General features: G+C 59.0%; 1 protein-coding gene across 1 annotated transcript in view; it reads right to left on the bottom strand.

Moving 5' to 3' along the window:
- The window catches only part of FLT4 (fms related receptor tyrosine kinase 4), a 39362-nt gene that overhangs the window by 4337 nt on the left and 14221 nt on the right, over nucleotides 1–20804 (bottom strand). Inside the window, exons 3-29 of the mRNA XM_052642570.1 lie at nucleotides 20338–20582; nucleotides 20027–20139; nucleotides 19740–19902; nucleotides 19441–19580; nucleotides 19001–19169; nucleotides 18588–18705; nucleotides 15866–16020; nucleotides 15614–15776; nucleotides 13985–14114; nucleotides 12748–12856; nucleotides 11402–11764; nucleotides 10974–11120; nucleotides 10744–10875; nucleotides 10478–10584; nucleotides 10064–10199; nucleotides 9486–9590; nucleotides 8818–8931; nucleotides 8562–8650; nucleotides 8291–8441; nucleotides 7514–7608; nucleotides 7020–7142; nucleotides 5655–5766; nucleotides 4394–4493; nucleotides 3929–4034; nucleotides 3187–3338; nucleotides 2028–2148; nucleotides 860–945 (exon numbers count right to left, since the gene is read on the bottom strand). Of these exons, the coding sequence (XP_052498530.1) occupies nucleotides 860–945; nucleotides 2028–2148; nucleotides 3187–3338; nucleotides 3929–4034; nucleotides 4394–4493; nucleotides 5655–5766; nucleotides 7020–7142; nucleotides 7514–7608; nucleotides 8291–8441; nucleotides 8562–8650; nucleotides 8818–8931; nucleotides 9486–9590; nucleotides 10064–10199; nucleotides 10478–10584; nucleotides 10744–10875; nucleotides 10974–11120; nucleotides 11402–11764; nucleotides 12748–12856; nucleotides 13985–14114; nucleotides 15614–15776; nucleotides 15866–16020; nucleotides 18588–18705; nucleotides 19001–19169; nucleotides 19441–19580; nucleotides 19740–19902; nucleotides 20027–20139; nucleotides 20338–20582 (3744 nt within the window). The remainder of the gene's footprint in view (nucleotides 1–859; nucleotides 946–2027; nucleotides 2149–3186; nucleotides 3339–3928; nucleotides 4035–4393; nucleotides 4494–5654; nucleotides 5767–7019; nucleotides 7143–7513; nucleotides 7609–8290; nucleotides 8442–8561; nucleotides 8651–8817; nucleotides 8932–9485; nucleotides 9591–10063; nucleotides 10200–10477; nucleotides 10585–10743; nucleotides 10876–10973; nucleotides 11121–11401; nucleotides 11765–12747; nucleotides 12857–13984; nucleotides 14115–15613; nucleotides 15777–15865; nucleotides 16021–18587; nucleotides 18706–19000; nucleotides 19170–19440; nucleotides 19581–19739; nucleotides 19903–20026; nucleotides 20140–20337; nucleotides 20583–20804) is intronic.

The following is a 20804-nucleotide window of genomic DNA, read 5'->3' as shown; positions in this document are numbered from 1 at the left end:
GTTATGTGGCAGCCTAGACGGGAGGGGAGTTTGGGGGAGAATGGACACATGTGTATTTATGGCTGAGTCCCTTCACTGTTCACCTGAAACTATCACAACATTGTTGGCCAGCTATACCCCAATACAAAATAAAAAGTTAAAAGACTGCATGCAGAAAGACACTAATCTTCACTTACGTGCTTCACTTATATGCAACGGAGTATCTTAGGCCATTGCCCAGACCCATCTTTAATGTGCAGTTCCCCCTGGGTTTTAAGAGATGGGTGTGTGAAAAAAGAATTGTGTGTTCCAATGAAGTTGAAAAAAATGGATCAAAAGTTTAAAAAAATATGTACTCATTTAACTATTTAATGTATACCCTTAGAAGTTTAAATATTCAGATCTATTTTTAAAGAGTGGAGGTATCTTCTTGGAAAATGGAGGTCATTGTTTATGGAGCTCACCCCCTATGCAAGCACACTGGAAGATCTCTCTGTAACTGTATTCTCATCCAAGAAGTACAATAGCCAGCTCTAAGTCACATGATCTGTGGCCTCCCCTGGCTGGGGGAAGGGTGTTACATCCATTGGACACAGCAGATGTTTCTTGGTTTCACAAAGAGGTTATTGTCTAGTATCTGTCAAAGGGGAGGGAGGTTTTTGGGGACCAGCACCAGGGTGCTGGGTCAGGACAGTGACGAGGGGTGGGGCTTATGGGAAGGCTGGTGGACAAAATCCTCAAGTCCCAGTGTGGTCTGCCTTGAACACACAAAAAGGTAATTTGGAGACACGAAAAGTTTCAGGTAAGAGAGTGAGAGGCACATGGAGGCCCGGGCTCCCCGCGCTGGGCCCTGGCCAGGAGCGGGCTCCAGAAGCCCTACCTGAGCCTGCTCTCTTCTCTGTGCCTGCTCTCCAGCTGCTCAAACTCCTCGGAGGCCAGCACCATCCCACTGTCCGTCTGGCTGTCCTGCGCAGAGAGATCACGCCAAGATTGTGGGTGGGCCCCAGGAGGGCCCGTCTGTAGGCAGCTGCCCCTCAGACCTGCCCCACTGCTGCCTGGACGCTCATCCTGCGTGTGGGAAACAGGCCTCCGTTCCATCACGGAGGCTGTCGGTCAGGGTCTCACGCCCCTGCCGCAGAGGGAGGAACTGCGGCTGGCGGGGCCCCGCCCTATGAGTCAAGAGGGGGGCAAGACTGGGACGCCCCTGCTGGGAGATACACAAGGCGGCCACACACCTGCTCCGGACACAGCAGAGCAGAAGCGCCGGGAGAAACAGGAGAAGTCTAGAAAGAATCTGACAGCTCACAGTACAGAGAAAGGATCCTCAGATATATCCAAGGTTTGGTGGGGCTATGTCACAATCAGTGTGACTTGGAGTGGTCTTGATTTCTGTGGAGGGGGACTGAACCGCACTCTCATCAAAGATGGGGGGCCCTCCCCCTACGCCTTTATCTGACCCTGGGGATGGGAGCTCGGGTCGGCATGGCGCTGGTTCAGGGCACCCATCGCAACCCCTGTACCCAGCCTCCCCTGGGCCTGTACTCACTCCAGCCCCATCTGGATGGAGGCTACAAGGCTGTGCTTTTACACAATGGTCAGATTGCCTCCAGCCTTACTGAGCTGTAAGAGGTCTCCTCTGCTTGTCCACATCTGAGAACATGAGTGGTCTTCCCGTGCCTCTTACCCTAGACTTCTTGTTTAGTACACCATCTTCTCCTCTCCGGTCACAGGGCCCGATGGCCACCCACGGGGGGCCCTGACTCGGGTCGATCCCAGGAGAACCGTCTAGAAGGAGGAGCTGACTTTCCACTGGGTTTCTACTGGGGTTTCTACCTTGCTGGGAGAGAGAGGCTGGGTGCTGGGGAGGGGAGGCCCTGGGTGGGTGAGGAGGGCACAGTGAAAGGAGCAGAGACATGGTGGCACGGGGCTCCTTGTGCTGAGCTGGCTTCTGCCACGAGCCTCAGGACTTCCTGACGTCCAGCTCCCTGTGGAAGGAGTCCAGCGGCCCTAACCTGGGGCGGCGGCACAGGCCCACTCATCCCACTTACCACTATGGCCTTGTAGGTAGTTGGGGTCATGGGAAATTCCTCAAATGTTTTCATCCTGGAGGAACCTTGGGTTTGAGTCCCTCTGGCAAGGCATCCCGGAAAGGACACACAGTTATAATATCTGTGGGGAGGAAACGGCAAGTGCTGAGAAGTGCAACCCAGCACCCCTCCTGAATGCTCTCTCTACCTTTCCTTCTGTACCCCTCTCCTCTCGGGAAGGACCCCAGGCCTGGGGCTGAGTACAGGGGGTGGTCTAGACGGCTCCCCAGGCCCCTGAGTCTTGCCTCTGCTCCCAGGCAAGACGAGCGAACCTCCCTGAGGCCACTGCTGGGGAGGATGTGGGAAGCAAGCAGCAGAGGGCACCTGGCCTGGGCGTGACGTGGAGCTGGAGAAAGACTTGGGCAGGACTTCCCTCCAGGATGGGCCACCCTATGCAGGGCAGGCAGTACTGATGTCACTGCCTGACCTGCACGTGTGTACGTGTGTGTGCACATTCGAGTGCCTACAGCAGGGCTGGTGGAAGGAACCTGGCAAAAACCAGCTGGGTGTTCCTGTTCCCCAGGCTCGGCTTGCTCTCTGCTGGGGAAGATGGCGTGGAGAGTCCCGAGCTCTTCTCTCAGCAACACCAATGCGAATGTGGATATATGACCTTCTTGGAATGTGAATATTCACTGGTCTCTGACCCCAAACTCTGGATACTTAGGCTCCATTCTAAATCCTGAATAAGGTTAGTGAGTGACCAGCCCCATTCTCAGGGTCCCTGGGAACTCGCCCCTCTCCCTGCCTGCTCCAGTTTCTTTCCTTACAGGATGGAGCTGGCCAGGGTGTTGTGCCTGAGAGGGGCACTCCCTTGAAATTGATGGCGGAGGGCCTTTCAGGGCCTAGGAGTGTGGGCAAGCAGAGGAAGCCAGAGGGCAGAACTGAGGGGGCATGGAGAAAAGCAATGTTGAGAGGCCACATGGGCTTGGAAGGACTCGACACTGGCCACACCCACCAGGGCATCAGCGATGCTGTCACTTGGCTCTTTGAATTGATAAACAATGGCCTCTTAAGTCTTTGTCCTTTGCTTTTCCTTGATGACTGATGAGGATAAAACTTACATGTCCAAACTGCTTTGCCCTTGCCCGGGGGACCCTTGGATCTGAAGAGGGGGGCTGACCTGGCGGCCAGGCTGTGCTGGTGCAGGCTCAGCGGGCTGTCCTCTGTGTCAGCATCCATCTCTGTGATGTGCGTGGCTGTGGTGGATGCCTGCAAGAAGCTGCCTTCCTCCGAGCTCTGAGAACCACAAGGAGCCACACAGTCCTCATCTTCCTGGCAGGAATGGCACAAAAAGCCAGGTTCAGAGGCCCCTAGGCCCCACTTCACCCCTACTCCTGCGCTCAGGCCTTCTAGAGTTCCTGATCCTTCAAGTGCTGTTCTCAAGGGCTCCAAGGGCTAAAGGAGCTGGGCAAGTTCTCCTCACAGCCCTTCCAGGTGCCCCATCTAAGGAGGAGGCAGGCATAGTAGCATCCTCGTTCCAGAGCCTGGCTGTCACACAGCCTCGAACATCAGTACTTCCCACCCTCAGCTTGGGCAGCACTGGCCACCAAGTGCCCATCTCGAGTCCCTGAGGCTGGGGCAGCAGGTCCCTGCCTCCTCCTCCAGGTCTCAGGCTGCCCTGAGCCAGCCCTGAGCTGGGGGAGGGAGATGTAAGTCAGAGGTGGGTGCAGGGGGCAGAGGGGCAAAGAGGGAGGTAGAAGAACATGTCACTCTTCTGCCAGGAGGTGGGGGCTCCTTGCCAGCTCCCTGAGGACCAGCCTGGGCCTCTCTGCAGGAAAGTTGGGCTCTGACCATCCATGTGATGATCCCTGGCTTGGGGGCCAGAGGTCGCTGCAGCAGGACAGGGGGAGTTGGGGTCTCACCTGCTGGGCCCTGCCCTGAAGCAGGTTCCCCAGGATCTCCACCAGATCTGAGAAGGCAGGCCTCTCTTTGGGGTCTCCCGCCCAGCAGCTCAGCATGATGCGGCGTCTGTGGGTACAGCTGGATGCTGGACGGCCGTCTGAGTGCACTCCGCACCCGACCCCAGCAGACCCAAGTCTCCCACCTCCTGCCGATCCCTCACATGTGCTCTGCCTGCCTCCCTCCCCTGGGCTTAGGCCAGGCCGTCTCTCCTACCTGCAGGGAGGAGAGCTGTCAGCAGACCCATGGTGGAGTGAGAGACGGTGTCTGCAGGCCTCCAGCTCGGCTCCTGTGCCTGAGCCCCTTCCCGCCTCCCACCCCTGCTGGCAAGCCCCGTTTCCCAAGCCTGCACACAACCCCCCTTACCTTTTCCTGGTGCCCACCCACCCCTACGGCCCCTCTGCCTCATGGCTTCCCAAGAGACTCACATGGCAGGAGTGGCTAGCTCTGGGGCTCGCATCCGGGTGCCCTCTTTCAGCCGCTGGCAGAACTCCTCATTGATCTGCACCCCAGGGTATGGGGAGGCCCCTGATGGTAGAACAGGATGGGGGCTGGGTGGGGAGCAGGCTACCGCTGTTCAGCTCAGGTCCGAACCGCCTCTGCCCCGGCCCCTCGTGGCAGGAGCTCACCCTGCTGCCCCCCTCCCCTCGGACGAGTTCTTTGTTTGGTTAAGAGGATGGTGGCACCCGCTTGTGAGAATTGCCATGAGCATCAGAGCTTTCACAGACACATTGGCAGAAGCACTTCCCATCCTGGGACCGTCAGGGTCAGTAGAGCTTTGCTGAGCCAGCTGAGTGGCCCTGTCACAATGCCCCCTCTTCAGAGAAGCCTTCTCCAGTTCTTCCTTAAGTCCTGTGTCTCTACCAGCAAAAAGGACCTAGCTCCTGCAAGCCATACAGTAGTGGAAAGGCCCTTTAAGGTAAGGGCCTCTCCCTCAAACCCTGCAAGGCTCCCAGTAGACTTAAATTCCAGGCCCTCACCCCAGAGGGCCTGCAGAGGCTGCCTGGACCACCAATACAAGCTTTTGTGGCATCTCCCAATGCTGACTGCTTACATCCTGCTCAGCTCCCCAGCACAAGGACCACGGCCCTGACCAACCCTGCACCCTGGACTGCTGTTTGGCAGGCCCTCTTGCCTCCAGCCCACCCACCGTCGTTAGCCTGCCCCTCCTGGCCCCTCTGGCTCACATCCAGCACTGTCCTTCCTGGGCTCGCCGTGCGCTTTTATCTTTACTAACAGTATTGGTCATGGTTGCCATTCAGCGTTTTCACTTTTCTACTTGTTTCCTGCCTCACCCCCACCCTGGTTGGGGCCCTTCATCTTGGATCCAGCGAGGCCTGGTTTACTATGTGAGGTGGTAGCAACTGTGGTCATCGAGGCAGCAGCCGGTCTCCTTCCAGATGCTCCCCAGCCCCATGAAGGCAGAAACAGTGTCCTCAACAGCTTGTGAGGAAGGGACTCGGCCAGGGAGGGAGGGGTCTAGGGAACTCCTACGGCCTTTCCCTCTGTGACGGGTGACGAGCCCAGGAGCTGGTGGGTGAACACAGGGTTCTGCCCTGGGCACAGGCTGGACATGAAGGGGGGACCCAGGGGGCCCTCCAAGCACCTGTCTCAGAATGAGCGGGACTGCTCAGCCCAGGCGTGCACCTCTGCTGAGCCTGCCCTGCCCTGCCCCCTTCCTGTACTCACCCAGGGAGAAAATCTCCCAGAGCAGGACCCCAAAGGACCACACGTCACTCTGCGTGGTGTACACCTTGTCGAAGATGCTCTCAGGGGCCATCCACTTCAGGGGCAGCCGGGCCTGTGGGATGGACGTGTGTCCCAATGGGGAAGGGAAGAACGGAGAGAGGCCAAACCCAGGGGCATCCCTCCCCTGCCCCTCCTCTCCCCAGGACTCTGGAGTCACCGCACAAGAAAGGCTCTTTGGTCAGGCCCACCCTGCGTGTATTCAGATGGCTCCTGCAATTGCTCTGTCCCCGCCACCTCCCCCAACTCCATTCCACAGGTGCCTGGTGACTTTGAAGGCTTCTTCCCTGCAACTACTCTGGGCAGACATCCAGTCCCTCTCTTCCCCTGTGCTCTCCCAGAGAAAACTTATAGCCTGTCTCCAGCTCCAGACCCTCTGACCCAGTATATTGAGGGATGCTGTATTCCTGCACACCCTCACCAGCTCCACCTCTATCCATTCACTTGGTCCCCACACTGGAAGCCTGGCATCACTCCCGAGCCCACTTTTGGTGGCTCCTAATGTGACTTCCCTCCTATGGCTTTGACCTGGGAGCCTTGAGGACCATGGGCCTTCCTGACTTGCCTCTGCCTCCACCCTAGCACTCCCCCCACCCCTCTCTTGTTATAGCTTTAGAGGGAGTTTCTGGACAGCTGACTGTTACCTCCACAGTCCCCGCATAACTGAGAGTTAGAATAAAGGACAAAAGCCTGCATGGTGGGCCTCTCATTGTTGTCTGTTGTTTAGTCGCTAAGTCGTGTCTTGCAACCCCATGGACTGTAGCCCACCAGGCTCCTCTGTCCATGGAATTTCCCAAGCAAGAATATGGGAGTGGGTTGCCATTTCCTTCTCCATAGCCTGGACCCAGTTTGCCTGTCAACCTCCCTCTAAGATTCTTCATTCATCCCCTGGGGCAAAACCCGAAACAAATTTAGATGCCAGATGCCTGCTTGGCTCCCTCTGAGCACCACCAATGAGACACAAGATGCACCTAGCGCCCAGGTATTCTTCTGTGACTGTGCTACACTAGGCGTGTCCGCCTCGAGGACAAACAGCATGTGGGATCTACCTCAGCATGGCCAGCCCCTACGCAGCAGGTGTGTGGAGTCAGTGCCCACCTAACGGACCAAAACGGCCAGACACGGGCTCCATTTGGAGCACTGGGGCCATTGTCAGCTCCTGTCTCCACTCACCTGCTGTAGGTGCCTCAGCAGGGTCTCCAGGATCCCTGCGGGTGCAGGTCCTCAGACCTTCCGGGTGGATGGCGGTGAGTCCCCACCCTGCTCCCTGGCCCACAGCCCCCACCCCCCGCTGTGGCCTGTACTCACACTGCCCTTGCGCACATAGTCAGGGTCCTTGTAGATGTCCCGGGCCAGGCCAAAGTCACAGATCTTCACCACGTCGCTTTCTGACAGCAAGATGTTTCGAGCGGCCAGGTCCCTGTGGATACACTAGGGGGGTGAAGAGGAGCAGTGAGGCGATCAGGGCAGGCCCCTGTGGCCACACCCGCACCTAGAGCTCCAGGATACCCTGCGTGAGTCCTGCTCTCTTGAGGATAGATTCAGTGTGCCCCACGACTTGCCATGGAGAGAGCTGGTGGCACTGTGCGGACAGCGGAGAAGGCTGCGCAGAAGGACAGACTGGCTGTATGCCTAGCTCTGCCTCTGACTAGCGGAAAACCCTGGGAGTTCGGTTCTATCCTTTGGACTCAGTCTACAGCTCTGCAAAGTGGGAGAGATGTGCCTTGACTACAGCGTCTCTGCGGGCTCAGCCGGTGAGTTTTGGCCTTTCTCCCCTCTGAAGAGACTGCTGGGGCAGTCACCTTTCGAGAGGCCAGGAACTCCATCCCTCGGGCCACCTGGAAGCTGTAGCAGACAAGATCTTCCATGGTCAGCGGGCTCAGCCACAGGTCCTTGGCTGCACGAAGAAGTGAGGCTGGCTAGGAGGGTCCTCAGCCGTGACTCCTGCTTTCCACCCAGCCCCAAAGGGAGCTCTTACGTGTTCACTGACCCTGGCTGTGTCCCTCCTGGCCAGGCTTAACAAGCCTGCTGGTCCCCTCTCCTGCCCCTCAGCTTCCCTTCTCTCCGTGGTACCCAGAGCAGTGAGTACTGTTGCCACACTAGACCTCTGCCTTTGCTACTTCTGCCTGGACGGCTCCTCACCATGTTTGCAGGGCAAACTCTTATTTATCTGCTGCTGCTAAGTCACTTCAGTCGTGTCCGACTCTGTGCGACCCCATAGACAGCAGCCCACCAGGCTCCACCGTCCTTGGGATTCTCCAGGCAAGAACACTGGAGTGGGTTGCCATTTCCTTCTCTAGAGACGACCAAATCAAACATCAGAAGTCTCACACCCCCAGGAGGTTGACCACCCGTGAGGATTAGGATTTGGAGCTCCGACATTAGGGCGCACGGCTCGCTGGCTATGGCGCCCTCTGGCGGGAGCATGGGTGCTTTGCTTCCTGAGGTGGCATCTTTCTAAGGCAGAGTGCATTTCATCCGCTCCCGTGTTAAGTCCCTCCAGGAGGGCCCCAGCTTGGCTTATCCCAGGGTCCTGGAGCATGCCAGCCGTTTTGGGCAAGGGGAAGCCAGACTCTTACCTTCTTGAACTGGAGCGGCCCGCCCTGCCCCGCCCTTGCCCGTTAGGAGCCTTGTGAAGAGGGCCATGTCGCAGTTCCCTGGCCTCCTTTGGTCAGCCTTGGCGCCCTCCACCATGGAGCAGAAGCGCCTTTGCTGCTCAGCAGACTTCTCCTGAGATGCACAAAGCAGGTCGGAGCGGGAGGAGGCTCGCCATCTACTGGAAAGGCACTTTCCGCCCTCCCCACCCGGCTCACCAGCAGAGGCCTGGCCCTCGGTGGGGCGCCCACCTACCGCGCAGGGACTGAAGGCCTCCCGCTTGGCGCGCAAGAAGTTGGACAGATTGCCATACTTGCAAAACTCCACGATCACCATGAGAGGGCCTGGGGCAGGGCAGGAGGGTGCGCTGGAGGGCAAGCAGCACAGCCACGCACCCGCCCCCAAGCCCTCCCGTGTCCAGCCCATTCCCAGCCCAGCTGGCCCTTCACACCCACAAAGATGAGGGCACCTTGGGGCTTTGCCCTCCCCGCAGGGCGCCCGAGTTCTTTACCATTGGGCTTGGTGCAAGCCCCCAGGAGGTTGACCACGTTCAGGTGGTTACCAATGTGGATTAGGATTTTGAGCTCCGACATCAGGGCACGATGCTCGCTGGCTGTGGCGCCCTCTGGAAGCAACATGCGGGCTTTGCTTGGTTCCCGGGCCCACCTGGCCCCTGACCCAGGCCCTGAATATCCCTTTTTCCGGGCCACTAGCTCAGACGGTAAAGAATCCCCCTGCAATGCAGGAGACGCAGGAGTCCCAGGTTTGATTGATCCCCGGGTCTGGAAGATCCCCTGGAGGAGGAAATGGCAACCCACTCCAGTCTTCTTGCCTGGAGAATTCCATGGACAGGGGAGCCTGGCGGGCTATAGTCCATGGAGAAGCAAAGAGTTGGACACGACTGAGTGACTAGCACTTTCGCTTTCAGCTGAGCTGAGGTCTGACCAGCGCTCTTGCTGGTGGGAGTGCAGTAAATACCGCTCCCCTCTGAGGCTAAAGGTTTAGGTGGGACTGGTAAGTATTACTCAGAGGGGAGCCCCAGGCTGTGGATTCCCTGCATAACCTCTGGTAAGAATCTGTTCTGAACCTGTTTCCCTTCCGGCACCACAGACTCACCAGCCCACCCAGAGTTGCTGATCCTCACCAGCTAAGCCACCCCTTCTACCCATGACCCCACACCTTTCAGCATTTTCACGGCCACAGTGTCACAGCTGCTGCCCTTGTTGATGCCAAAGGCTGAGGCTTCCACCACCTTCCCAAAGGCCCCGTGGCCGAGGACTCTCCCTGTGGGGGCAGGGAGCCGGTTCCAGGTGAGCTGTATGGGGGTGTGGGTGGAGAGGACTGGGCAGAAGGGACAACCCCTGTGGAGGGCCAGGAAGGAAGGCCCAGGAGGGGGAGGAAAGTCAGGAGCCCCCTTGCCAAACAGGAAGTGCATGGGGAGCAGGGTGGGGAGAGAGGGAGGAGAGAGACAGACAGGAAGGCCTGCATCCTCTCCCAGCAGGTGTGACAGGCCCACCCTGCTCAGAGCAGCAGGAAGTGACCTCGGGGGGCCTGGGAACTGAGAGCCCCTATAATAGTTCTGGGGATGCGTGCCTAGATGGACAGGTCAGGCCAGGTGGGGGCCAGGTGGGACTTTCTGGCATGAGTTCTGAGAATGGAGGGATTGCAGGACTCCAGCCTGCCTGACCCCAGAGCAGCTGAAGCAGTGTCCGCCCAGCAGGACTGGGTGGGTGAAGCAGGCTGGGAGCGGGTCTCACCAAGGTGCAGCCGTTCCCGGGGGAACTCCCACTGACTAGCGTCGTAGGACAAGTATTCACACTGCTCCTCCAAAGGCACCTCCCCGGGGTCCATGATGATGGACAAGTAGCCGGTCTTGATGTCTGCATGGGTTGGCTGGGGGGTGGGGATGGGGACAGCTCACTGACTCGGCCATACCATCCTGGCTTCAGTAAAGCTGTGCTCAGGACAGATGGCCTCTCCTTAGGGACTTCCGATGTAGGAGGAGACAGATGGACAACCTCTTGTCCTCTAAAGAGTGCAGCATGGAGGGGTCTGGGGGGCCTCCCAGGATACAAGGCTTCCAGGTGAGCCAGGGTGAACCATATTCCTTAACTTAGGGGCTGGGCAGGGTGGAGAGAGCCCATGAGCAGCTGGAGACGAGGAGTGCTTACCCTCCTCATGTTACAGAAGATGAGGAGAAGGAGGACCCAGAAGAAGACAGCGATGACTCCTGTGCCAACAAGGATCACGATCTCCATGCTGCCTTTATCCTCAGAGCCTGAGTGGGCAGAAAGAGGGGGTGGCTACTGTGCACATATTGTGAGGGGGGAGAGGGTGCACCCTTCCGGCGGGTACAACTGGCAGTGAGGTGGCCATGAGCAGACGGCATCGAGCGCGGGCAGAAGGTGGGCTGAGGGGCGCGAGGGGGAGGCGGGACCTTCCACAGCCACGCTGGCAGAGGAGTTGACGCAGCCCTTGGCGTTGCACGCGCTGCACAGATAGTGGCCAGCGTCCTCCTCGCGCACGCGCTGGATGCTCAGCCTCTGGTTCGAGTCCGCCAGGTCGATTCCTGCAGCGAGGGTGGTGGACGTTTGAGTTCAAATAGGTCTGGGGCTTTGGCCTCGAGAGCTTCCGGACTCCGCCCTCCACCCATATCCATCCCCCTACCGGACTCTTCTTCCAGCAGCCTCTCATCTTTGTACCACACGATGCTGGGTACGTGCGCCCCAGCCACTGGGCACCGCATCTCCAAGGAATCGCTCACGTTCACCAGGAGGTCGCTTAGGTTCTGTGTGAGCCGTGGGGCTTCTAGGGCTGGGGGCGGGGTCGAGAGAGAGCTGAGTGGAGCTGCAGAAAGCAGGAGGGCACTCCAGGAAAGGGCCCTCCAGTGCTAGGAGCTCTCCAAGCTGAAGGGTCAGGGTTTGAGCTCGGGGTGGGCAGGGCTGTGCACCCTCCGGAGGGGAAGGAGAGGGGCATGGGTGCTCTTGCATGCTCAGGCTTGTGAATGGACTTCCCCGGGCGCGTGCTGGGCGGAGGGGAAAGGCTCCTTGGGGAGCGCTGCCCGGCCCGGCCCCTCCGGCCCCGGCTTGCCTCACCCTGCACGGACAGGTACTTCTTATGGCAGTGCTTGTCGTGGCTGCGCCGGTCCTGCACCTCGCACACGTAGTCACCTTCGTGCTCTGGTGCCACACTGGGGATGGTGAGGGTGAGCGTGGCGTGGGGCTCCCCAGGCGCCACCTCCTCCAGGCTGGCGGCCAGTGGCGTGGCAAACAGGTGCACGTTCTTGCAGTCAAGCAGCAGTGGGTTGCCCTGCGCGTCATGCAGCGTGGACAGGTTGAGGCGGTACCAGCGCAAGTGCTCGTACGTGTAGTTGTCAGCCCGGCAGCTCAGGCGCACGGCCTGGCCCTCTAGGGGCTCTTCTGATGGCTCTGACTCTATGCTGAAGCCGTCGGGGATGGCTGGGGACGGAGGAGGAACCACTCGCTGTGACACTGAGGTGCTGGCGAACCTACCCACCTGCTCAGGGACTCTCTCTCTTTCTCATTGACCTTTGAACTCACTCAGCTCTCAAATAGAGGTGTATGTCACCCTGCCTGGGCCAGGGACACCACTCTGGAGACCTCTTCTCCGTCTCGCTGCCAAGAGACCAACTCTCCCAAGTCAATTCCACCAGGGGCTCCTCTTGCCGTGCCTCCCTCTAGTTTTTCCTGAACAAGCCCCAGCTGGGTACTGCCCCTACCTCTCCCAGGAGCCCAGGCCACCAATGAGTTTCTTGCCAGCAGCTGAGCAGGTGCGCGAGGGCCCATTCCCCCTCGCTGCTGAGCACACTCCCACCCCGTCCTCTTCTTGACACAGTCTGGCTCCATTAGCCTTTGGCAGTGGCTCCCGATCTCCTTTTGCCCCTCTGGCTGTCCACTGTCGAGCTCCTATGGGCTCCTCTCTCCTGCAGAGTGTTTTCTTTGGCTCCACCTCTCTTCCAGGTACCCGCATTTAAACCTCTGGGCCCAGTGACTGTCCTTCCATGGTCTTCCTAGTGTTCCTGAGGTCATTAACAGGTTTGAAAAATCTGAGGCAACCATGGACCTTCTTTCCAGGGCCAAACGCACATAAGAACCAGCTGCCGTGCAGGATCCATGGCTCAGGAAGGGGGTGGGAGGGAAGTGGAGGGAGGTGGAGCTGTGGGGAACAAGATGGCACCCCTTGGGAGGCACCTCCTGGTCTAAGGGCAGATGGCGCTGCCTCATCCCAGTTCATACGCCTGTAGCCTCCAAATCTGTCCACCTGCTGAGGCCCAGAGGCCTGGGGGGCTGGGGTTCCTCCTGGTGCCTCACAAGACACTCACTGGGTCCCCAAAGCAGGCGTATTGTCTCCTCCCAAGGCTGGCCTCCTCCTGCGCCCACCTGGCTCCTGACCTCTATCCAGGCCTGCCCAAGTCACTCACTGGCCACGTAGAAGTAGATGAGCCGCTCATCCTGGCCCACTTTGTTGAAGACCACGCATTTGTACATGGCGGACACATTGGCCTCCTGGATCACCAGCTTGCTCACCGTCTGGACAGGATACATGTCAGGTATAAGGATCCATTTCCTGCCTACGTTCCCCTACCCTAACCTCCTCTTTCTGCATGGAAGTTGCTGTGCCCACCAGAATAATGGGGGAAACTGAGGCTCTGGGCTGGAGATGACCAAAGGACTGGTGAGGCAAGGAGAAGGTGATGAGGTCCTCGGGCAGCAGCAAGAGGTGGCTCCCCTGAAAACTCAAGGGACAGCACGATGGACAGCTGGCCTCAGCTGTGGCTGGGGTCAGAAGGCAGTGTGAGGCAGGGCCAGAGAGGCCTCTGGCTGCAGATGGGCTCAGGGTGCTGCCATGCTGAGGAGGCGACAGGGGCCTGGTGGCACTGGGTTGGTCCAAGCCAGAGTTCGGATGCACGCTCTGGTCACATCGAGTGTCAGCCTGTGGTCCCAGGAGTCGCTGTGTGAGGCCCTTGGGACGTGCCCACAAACACTTCAGAGCTGCCCCCTGTGATGTGCCCACAAACACTTCGGGGCTGCCTGCAGCGCCTCTCAGTGCTCTGGGTCGTGGCAAGGGGAGGAGATGGGGTCCAGGGCTCCAGAAGGACTCTGGCCTGGGGGAGTGGGCAGCTTGGAGGCAGAGGAAGAGAGAGGGCCATAGTCTCTGCCTACCAGCCCAAGAGCCCACCCCCCAACCTCAAGCCGGGCACTTCCTGGCCAGCCTGGAACAGGAAGAGGCTCTGGAGGTGTGTAGGAAAACAGGAAGTGACTGTAGGAAGTGGGTGCCTTTGTTCAGTCCTTCCCCTGCTTGGCCTCTTCTAGGGATTGCCCCCAGCCTGGACCAGCCGTCTTTGGTCCCCAGCCCCAACTCTCCCAGCCCTTGCTAGTTTGGGCCCACAGCTGTGAATCTCAGCTTCCCTCTCTGGGAAGCAGCGGTAGGTCAGGCCCCTGCAGTCTATTGCAGGCAGGGAAGCTGATGTCCAGAGACATTGCAGAAAGGTTACTGACTCTCAGCTGCTATTGCAAGAACTCTGCAAGTCCAGTGGAGACTGAGAGGGCTAGGAGAGGACCCCACCTCTCCTTCTGATCCCACCTTTCTTCAAGAAGAAAGGACCTCACCTCTCTCTTCTTCTCCCCCAGCCACTCAGTGGCCTGGCTGGTCCATACCTTATTTTTGCCCTCTACAAACTCCGTCCAGGTGTCCAGGCTCTCAATGGGGTTCACAGCATCCTGTGTGGTCACCTCCCTCCAGTCCTGGCACTGCGGCATTCGGTCTCGCTGCTGCCGCCGCCTGCTGCTGAAGATCAGGAAGGACAAGGGCAGTTAGGGATCCAGGCAGAGAATGACTACACTAAGGGTAGGGTCAAGCTTTTCTCATACTCAGGGTCCTCTCATCTCGTGGTGGGGAAGGTTGGTGCCCCAAAGTAAGTGAGGAGGGCAGGAGGTTTGTTTCTGGCACACTGTTCAGGGCTCAGCAACCCATCCTGCATGGGCTGCCAGACACAGCCTTACCCAGCAGACCAGGATCTGTGCCTGCAGAGCACCACACGCCTGTGACTCTGTGCCAGTCCTCTGGTCTGCTGTGCCCCCTGCCCCTAGCCACACGTGTCCCTTCCTGCAAAATCCACCTAGATCTCCTGGGGCAGCAAAGTCACTCCTGTTAACTCCTGCTACAGGAAGCCCTCTCCTTCCGTCCCTCTTCTAAAGCTGCAGCCCCTCCCTGGGACGGCTGTGCATCCCAGCACCTTTGGTCTCCTGCTGGGATGAGGGCCTAAGGGGGAAGGCGTGGCTCAAGGGAGGCTCTTGTCTGCCCCTGGGGAAGCAGAACTGGCCCTGGGGCTCTGTAATCATGCAGGGCATAACAGTAGCGCATCAGACGGAAACACATTTGGCGGCGCCAGTGATCTGCAGCTTCACAGTCCAGAAGATTCTCTTATGAACCCCGAATGTTGTGGGCTGGCCACCCCTACTGAACCTCCCTAACTGACCATGCCAAGGCCCACAGTCTCTCTGCCAGTGTGGCTGCCTCGTTTCCCTTGGTTTCCCAGCTACTGTCCTTCCCCAGCCTGGGACCCTGTCCCCTGTCCCTTAGGATCTCTTGCTAAATGGCCAATGTGACTAGTTCCTCCCCTGCTCAGCACCGTTCACTGTCTCTCTAGTGCTTTCCAGACCACTCACCACCTTGGCGCCCTCCATTCCTGGCCCTTGCTGGTTCAGGTTTTCCGTTCTCCGGGACTGACTCTCCCACTGGCACCCAAGTAGGGCAGTGTGGCCCAGCAGTTAGGCAAGCTCTGCTGCTCACTGCCATGACATTAGGAAAGTCATGCCCCTTCTCCAAGCTCACTTTCTCCTCTCTAAGGGGTCATGGTGAGCACTACACAGATGAGCAGGTGAGCCTGGACATGCTTAGTGTGCCTTGGAGTTCACTCAGTCCATGCCTCGCAAAACCAGCCCAGGCCTGCCTGCTTGGTGAGGGGTGTCCTCCCTAGTGCCCAGAGGCATGTCCTTTGGTCCCCTCCAGACATGCAGTTGTGTGTCTGGGGAGCATCGCTTTCAAGGGAGAGGATGGTGGGGGCTGCACCATCCCTGTGTCCAGCCTGGCCTGACAGTACAAGGGAGGGTCTGAGCCTTGTCCAGGCAAGGCGAGGCCAGGGATTGACTGTGATGCATGAATCATGATAGGGTTTGGGTTTAAAGTGGAGCTATGGGGAGGGGTGCTGGTAGAGAGAGGGGGTTATGGTTGAAGTTGGGGATGGGGCTGGGAAGTAGGGGGAGGCCGGGTGGAGCCACACTCACAGGCTGCGCTGGCTGAAGGTCCTGCAGGGCGTCCACGGCCGCCAGTGCCACTGGATGCTGAGAGGAGGGGGCACCCCGTAGGCCGTGCAGGTGAGGGCCTGGCGACTATGGCGGGAGTAGATGCTGGGGGAGGAGGCCTCCTTTTCATGGATGTGGGGGGGTACTGGAGACACAGGCGGACAGCCAGTCGGTCAGCATACCCCCAAACACCGCCCCGTCCCCCTCCCCCTCTCCTGTCCCACCCGCACCTACCATTCACCACCAGCTCCAGGCTGATGTTACGCCTCAGGCCAGCTGCGGTGTTCCACAGGGCCAGGGTGTAGATGCCTGCACTGGCCTCCGTCACCTCCTTGAGCACCAGAACATGGGGACTATGGCGCCCAGACACTGCCTTTCTGTCCTTGTACCTGGCCCAGGGAAGGAGTTCAGGGGGCTGTGTGACCTCCACCCCAGCCCTGTCCTGTCCCTCCTTCCCTGAAGTGCCCTAGCCCTGACCACTAGGACACAGTCAGGAGATGGGAGAGGCCTCCCCGCCCCAGACGTGCTTCTGGACTGGGGGATAGATGGCTGTGCACCCCAGGCTCAGGACCAACGAGAGTCCCCAGGGGCCCTTGTCTCTGCCATAGGCTTCACGGGGCTGAGCTGTGAAGGAGTGGAGGCGTGGTCCCCAAGGGCGCAGCTCAGATCCTGACCACTTGGGGGTCCGGGAGCTCTGACCCTGACTCTGCCCTTCCTGGAGCTCTCCAGATGCGTGGGCTTCTTGTTGCCCTGCACCTTTTCCCAGGGCCTTTGTACTCACTTTCCTGCTTTGCTTGGATGCTAGACACCTGCAGGGCTCCCTCTCTCCTATATCCACCATCACCCAGCCATCAGAGCAGCTGTGTGGACCAGGAGCTGGCCCTCGGCCCTGTCCCTGCTCGTCTGCACGCTAGCATTCACACACGCGCCTGTTGCTTGTCGGTTCCCACACTGAGCTGTACGTACGGCCACTGCCGTGTGTCTATGTGAAGAGTGGCACCCAGCACACATAGGCACTCAGTGTTCATAGGTATAAATGGATGACTCATACCCCAAAGGAGACTCCTCTCCAGTCCTGAGTTGGGAATGAACCCAAGCTCTGGCCTCTGCCTGGAAGTAGCCCTCAGGCAGGCATCGTCTTCTGGTTTACTAAGCCAGAGAGACACGAGGAAAGCACAGCCTTCAGGATGGAAAGTAACAGCGAGGGGCATGCAGGGGACTGGCTTTCAACTGCTGCACCACAGCCCATTTAGAAGAGGTTTGACTTGCCAGAAGTCACACAGCAGGGCAGGGCAGGGCAGAGAAGGGCCAGGCTGGGAGGCCTGCTGGGCTCTGGTGCAGAATCCTGGTTGCTACTTGCTGCGTTTGTGATCCTAGGCACACTCCTTCATTGCCCCAAGCCCCTGAGTCTTCACCTGAAAACCAGGGAAACCACATGCTCCTTCTTGCAGGTGTGGTCAGGTCTCCCAAGATACAGCCTTGGGGTCAGCGTGGTGCTGGACACACAAAGGCTGCTTTGTGGGGAGGACCAGCCTGTCCACTAGATCTCTGTCTATTCACTTGCTAGTAATCACCACACGATTACCTGGAAGAGTGGACCTTGGTGGGGCTATGCTCACCACTAATGCCCTGGGGCAGGTGTCTCAGTGGACAGTGGGCCCAGTGGAGCACTTCTTGGAGGCAGATATTGACCAAGTGAGAAAAAAAAAGAAAGGGCCAGATGTGCTGGGAATGGCAAGAGGAAGTCAGCTGCCTGAGGATCAGGCCTGGACCAGATCTTTGCTGCAACAGAGCTGGCCACCCTCCCAGACAGGGTCAGTACGACTGGCCTTGGAAAGCAGGGGACAGGACCTTAGCCCAGACTGCACCAGTGCCCTGCAGGATATTATCTCAAGTGTCCCAGTCCTGCACCAGGTGGCCCTGACGGACCCCAAAGCCTGTGCCTCACAGGGAGAGTCCCAGAAGTCCCAGGCCCAGGGCTTCCAGGGCCCTCTCAGGGGAAGCCTGCTTCTGGACTATGGCCAGAGAAGTGGGGTGCTGGCTGAGAATGTCTGGGCTTCTTCTTGCCAAGCTCTAGCCTTTCAGAAAAGGTCATCCTGCCTGGTTGGAGGTGCTCCAGGCTAGAAAGGCGAGGCTCCCCTGGCCAATTGTGAAAGGACAGAGCAGATGAGTCCCGGGAGGCACAGGGTTTGGGCAGGAATGCCCTTCCCCTTTCCTGGCCTATTTCCCTCCTGTGTGTGATGAGAGTCAGGCTAGAGTGTGATCTCCCAGGATCAGGCTGTATGGACTGCTCAGATGGCCGAAGGGTGCGTGGTGGGGTGCTGTGCCTTCCCGAGTTCTCGGGGAGCGTCTGGTGAAGGTAAAGCCACCACTGAGGGACGTCTCTCTGACTCTTGGCATACCCTGCAAGGAGTACCTTACTCTCAGGTCACACCCAGGAGTGGGGATCTCGAATTTGTAGGCCTCCCGGAAGCTCAACTCACTGCCACACAGCTCTCGGGCCCAGCCCAGAAATCCTTGTGAAACTCTTATCATATCTCCAAAATTCTGGTTAGAAGTATCCTGGGGGAGGCAACCTGTTTGGAGAGGAGCCTAGGAAACCTGAGCCACTTCTCTATGATCCCCTCCAGTAAGGGCCCTCAGGGAGGCTGAGTGGGTACAGGAAAGAGTTAGATAAAGCCCTATGCTAGGCCCACCACACCCACACATAACAGGAGGCCGGTATTCACACTTTCACAGTTTAGCAGCAATTCAGGCCAACCTTCCCTCCAGCCAAAATATCACATGATGTGTATATTCCTTGGAATCTTCATAGGGGGTCCCCCACTCCAGGCACAGGTCCCCATCTAGGTCTCAGGAAGAAGACCCTGATAGGGGGAATTTTGCCCTTCCCTGTCTGTGGTTCTTTCTTACACTGGACTTGGTGGGTAGGGAGGGGCAGGAACAAGGGAGGTACCATTGGAACTCCGGTGGGGGATAAGCTGCCAGCTTCACGGGCAGCTTCACCAGCTCATCTCCTGCTGTGGCCTCTAGAACCGGACCCTTGAGCCACTCGACGGTGATGAAGGGCTTCTCTGTCAGACAGGAGACATCAGGGTAAAGCCAGGGCTGGTGGGGCTGACCCACCACCACCCAGGGATTCGCAGCCACCCCCAGATGCTAGATGCCCTGATCTCTGGGGCGTGGGAACTGGGCAGTCGATCCATTCATGACCCTCCCTTCCCTCTGGCTGGACTCCACATGACTCGGGTGCACCATGACCTATGGCCCGGGGCCCACACTGCACAAGAACCCTTGTGCTCCAGGCTTGACAACTGACACCCAACCTAGCCCAGGCCATGCTGGGCACCATGGCCTGACAGGCCGTACCATGCACAATGACCTCAGTGCTCTCCTGGAACTGCTGGATACCATTGTTGGCCTGGCACACGTATGGGCCCAAGTCACGCTGGCTGACGTTGTGGATGGTGAGGATGCTGGAGAGCTCTGTGTGAGTCTGCTGAGAGCGCCGCTCTGGTACCCACTTACCCCGCTCTGCCTGCCCAGGACCAGGGGAAGCACAGGGTCAGAGCAGGTGGGCTCTGACAGAACTGACCCCCAGAGGCACACCCTCCCAGCCCAACCAGCAGCAGCTCCAGAAGCCTTGGACTCAGACTGACTTTTCCTTGGCATAGGAAAACTTCCCTATCAGACAGGGGCTCCTGGGACAGAAGGAAGTACGTGTGGGCCAGACCAGGGCGAGTGTGGGCTGCGACAGGGATTCCTGGGGATGATTCATGTACAGCCCCTGCCAGGGATGCTGAGCTCACCTGCTTCCCTGGATAGTTCCAATCAAAGGTGACACCTGAGTTGAACTCGGCCCACACGGTACAGTTCAGGACTAGTTTTTCCCCAACCAGCAGCTCCAGTGATCTCTTGGGGAACAGCTGGATGTCATAGAGCTCATTGCCTGGTGACACATGTACAGGAACCCCCATGCCCTTTGTAGGATGGTGCATGTGGAGTACAGGGCGCAGGGCATCCCCTGAGACCAGCCACTCCTGTCCTCTTTCTGCTCTTCTCCTCCCAGGACGTGGGGAGGGCCCCGCAGCCCCAGGCAGCCCCCTACCTGTGATGTGCACAACGAAGGGGTTGGACAGGAAGGCCTGGCCGCCCCAGGTGGTCTCACACTGCAGGTACAGGGCATCGCGCAGCAGAGGGGTGGGCACCCGCATGCCCCGGCGGTCATCCCACACCACCTCCTGTCCATCAGGCTGCAGTGCTGAGCTTTGCTGTAGGGACGCAGTGGCTGTCAGGGCCCAGCTACCGCCTGCCCCTTGGCCAGACGAGTGGCCATTCTCCCAGGGACAGAACCAGAGGGCCGGATCTAGGGTGGAGATCGGGGTGGGGCTCTACCGAGCGCAGCGTGACGTTCAGGCCGGGGATGGACACCAGGCAGGGCACCCACGTGGAGTCCTTCCTATTGACCAGGAGTGTGTCTGGCTTGTTGATGAATGGCTGCTCCCAGTCTGAAGAGAGGGGACAGGGTGTGGGAGGCAGGGCGGAGTTCAGGGAGTGTCTGCCCAGGTGTGGAGCCGCAGGGCAGCCCCCCTCCCCCAGGGTCCCAAGGCTGGGGTTGCAGCCACAGATGCCAGCCACCTCTTGAGGACCCAGGACCCTGCCCATGGCTCCCGAGTACCCTTGGGGTGGGTGCTGGGCCCCCTCACCTCTCACAAACACATAGGTGCTGGCTGCAGTGGTGCCCTCGATGCGAGCCTTGATGTACTTGTAGTAGCAGCGGTAGCTGCCTGTGTCGTTGGCGTGGGCCTCCTGCAGCTGCAGAACCTTGCAGTAGGGCCGGGCGTCTGTGCCTTCACAGTCTCGCACCGTCCCCGTGTCCTCACCATCCTTCTCCTCTGGGACTAGCGCATCCTGAGCTCCCGGCCAGGCCCACTCCAGGGGGTGCTGCCCCCTGGTGAAGGAGGCAGGACATCAAGAGAGGCCCAGGCCGCAGCCCCGGGGGACAGTCCCTGTGGAGCCTCTCAGAGGCCCAGCCTTGCTCCTAACCGACCTCACTCAGAGGTCAGGGCAGACCAGCACTTGGGCACATAACACAGGGTACCCCTGAGCCCCCTGGGGCCCCTGCCTGGCTCCTGGGCCTGCATTTGGCAGGCTGTCCTTCGGAAAAGCCTGG

This window comes from Budorcas taxicolor, chromosome 7 (assembly GCF_023091745.1).
Source record: "Budorcas taxicolor isolate Tak-1 chromosome 7, Takin1.1, whole genome shotgun sequence".
Classification (NCBI taxonomy): Eukaryota; Metazoa; Chordata; class Mammalia; order Artiodactyla; family Bovidae; genus Budorcas; species Budorcas taxicolor.
This window is presented reverse-complemented; position numbering and strand designations above follow the sequence as displayed.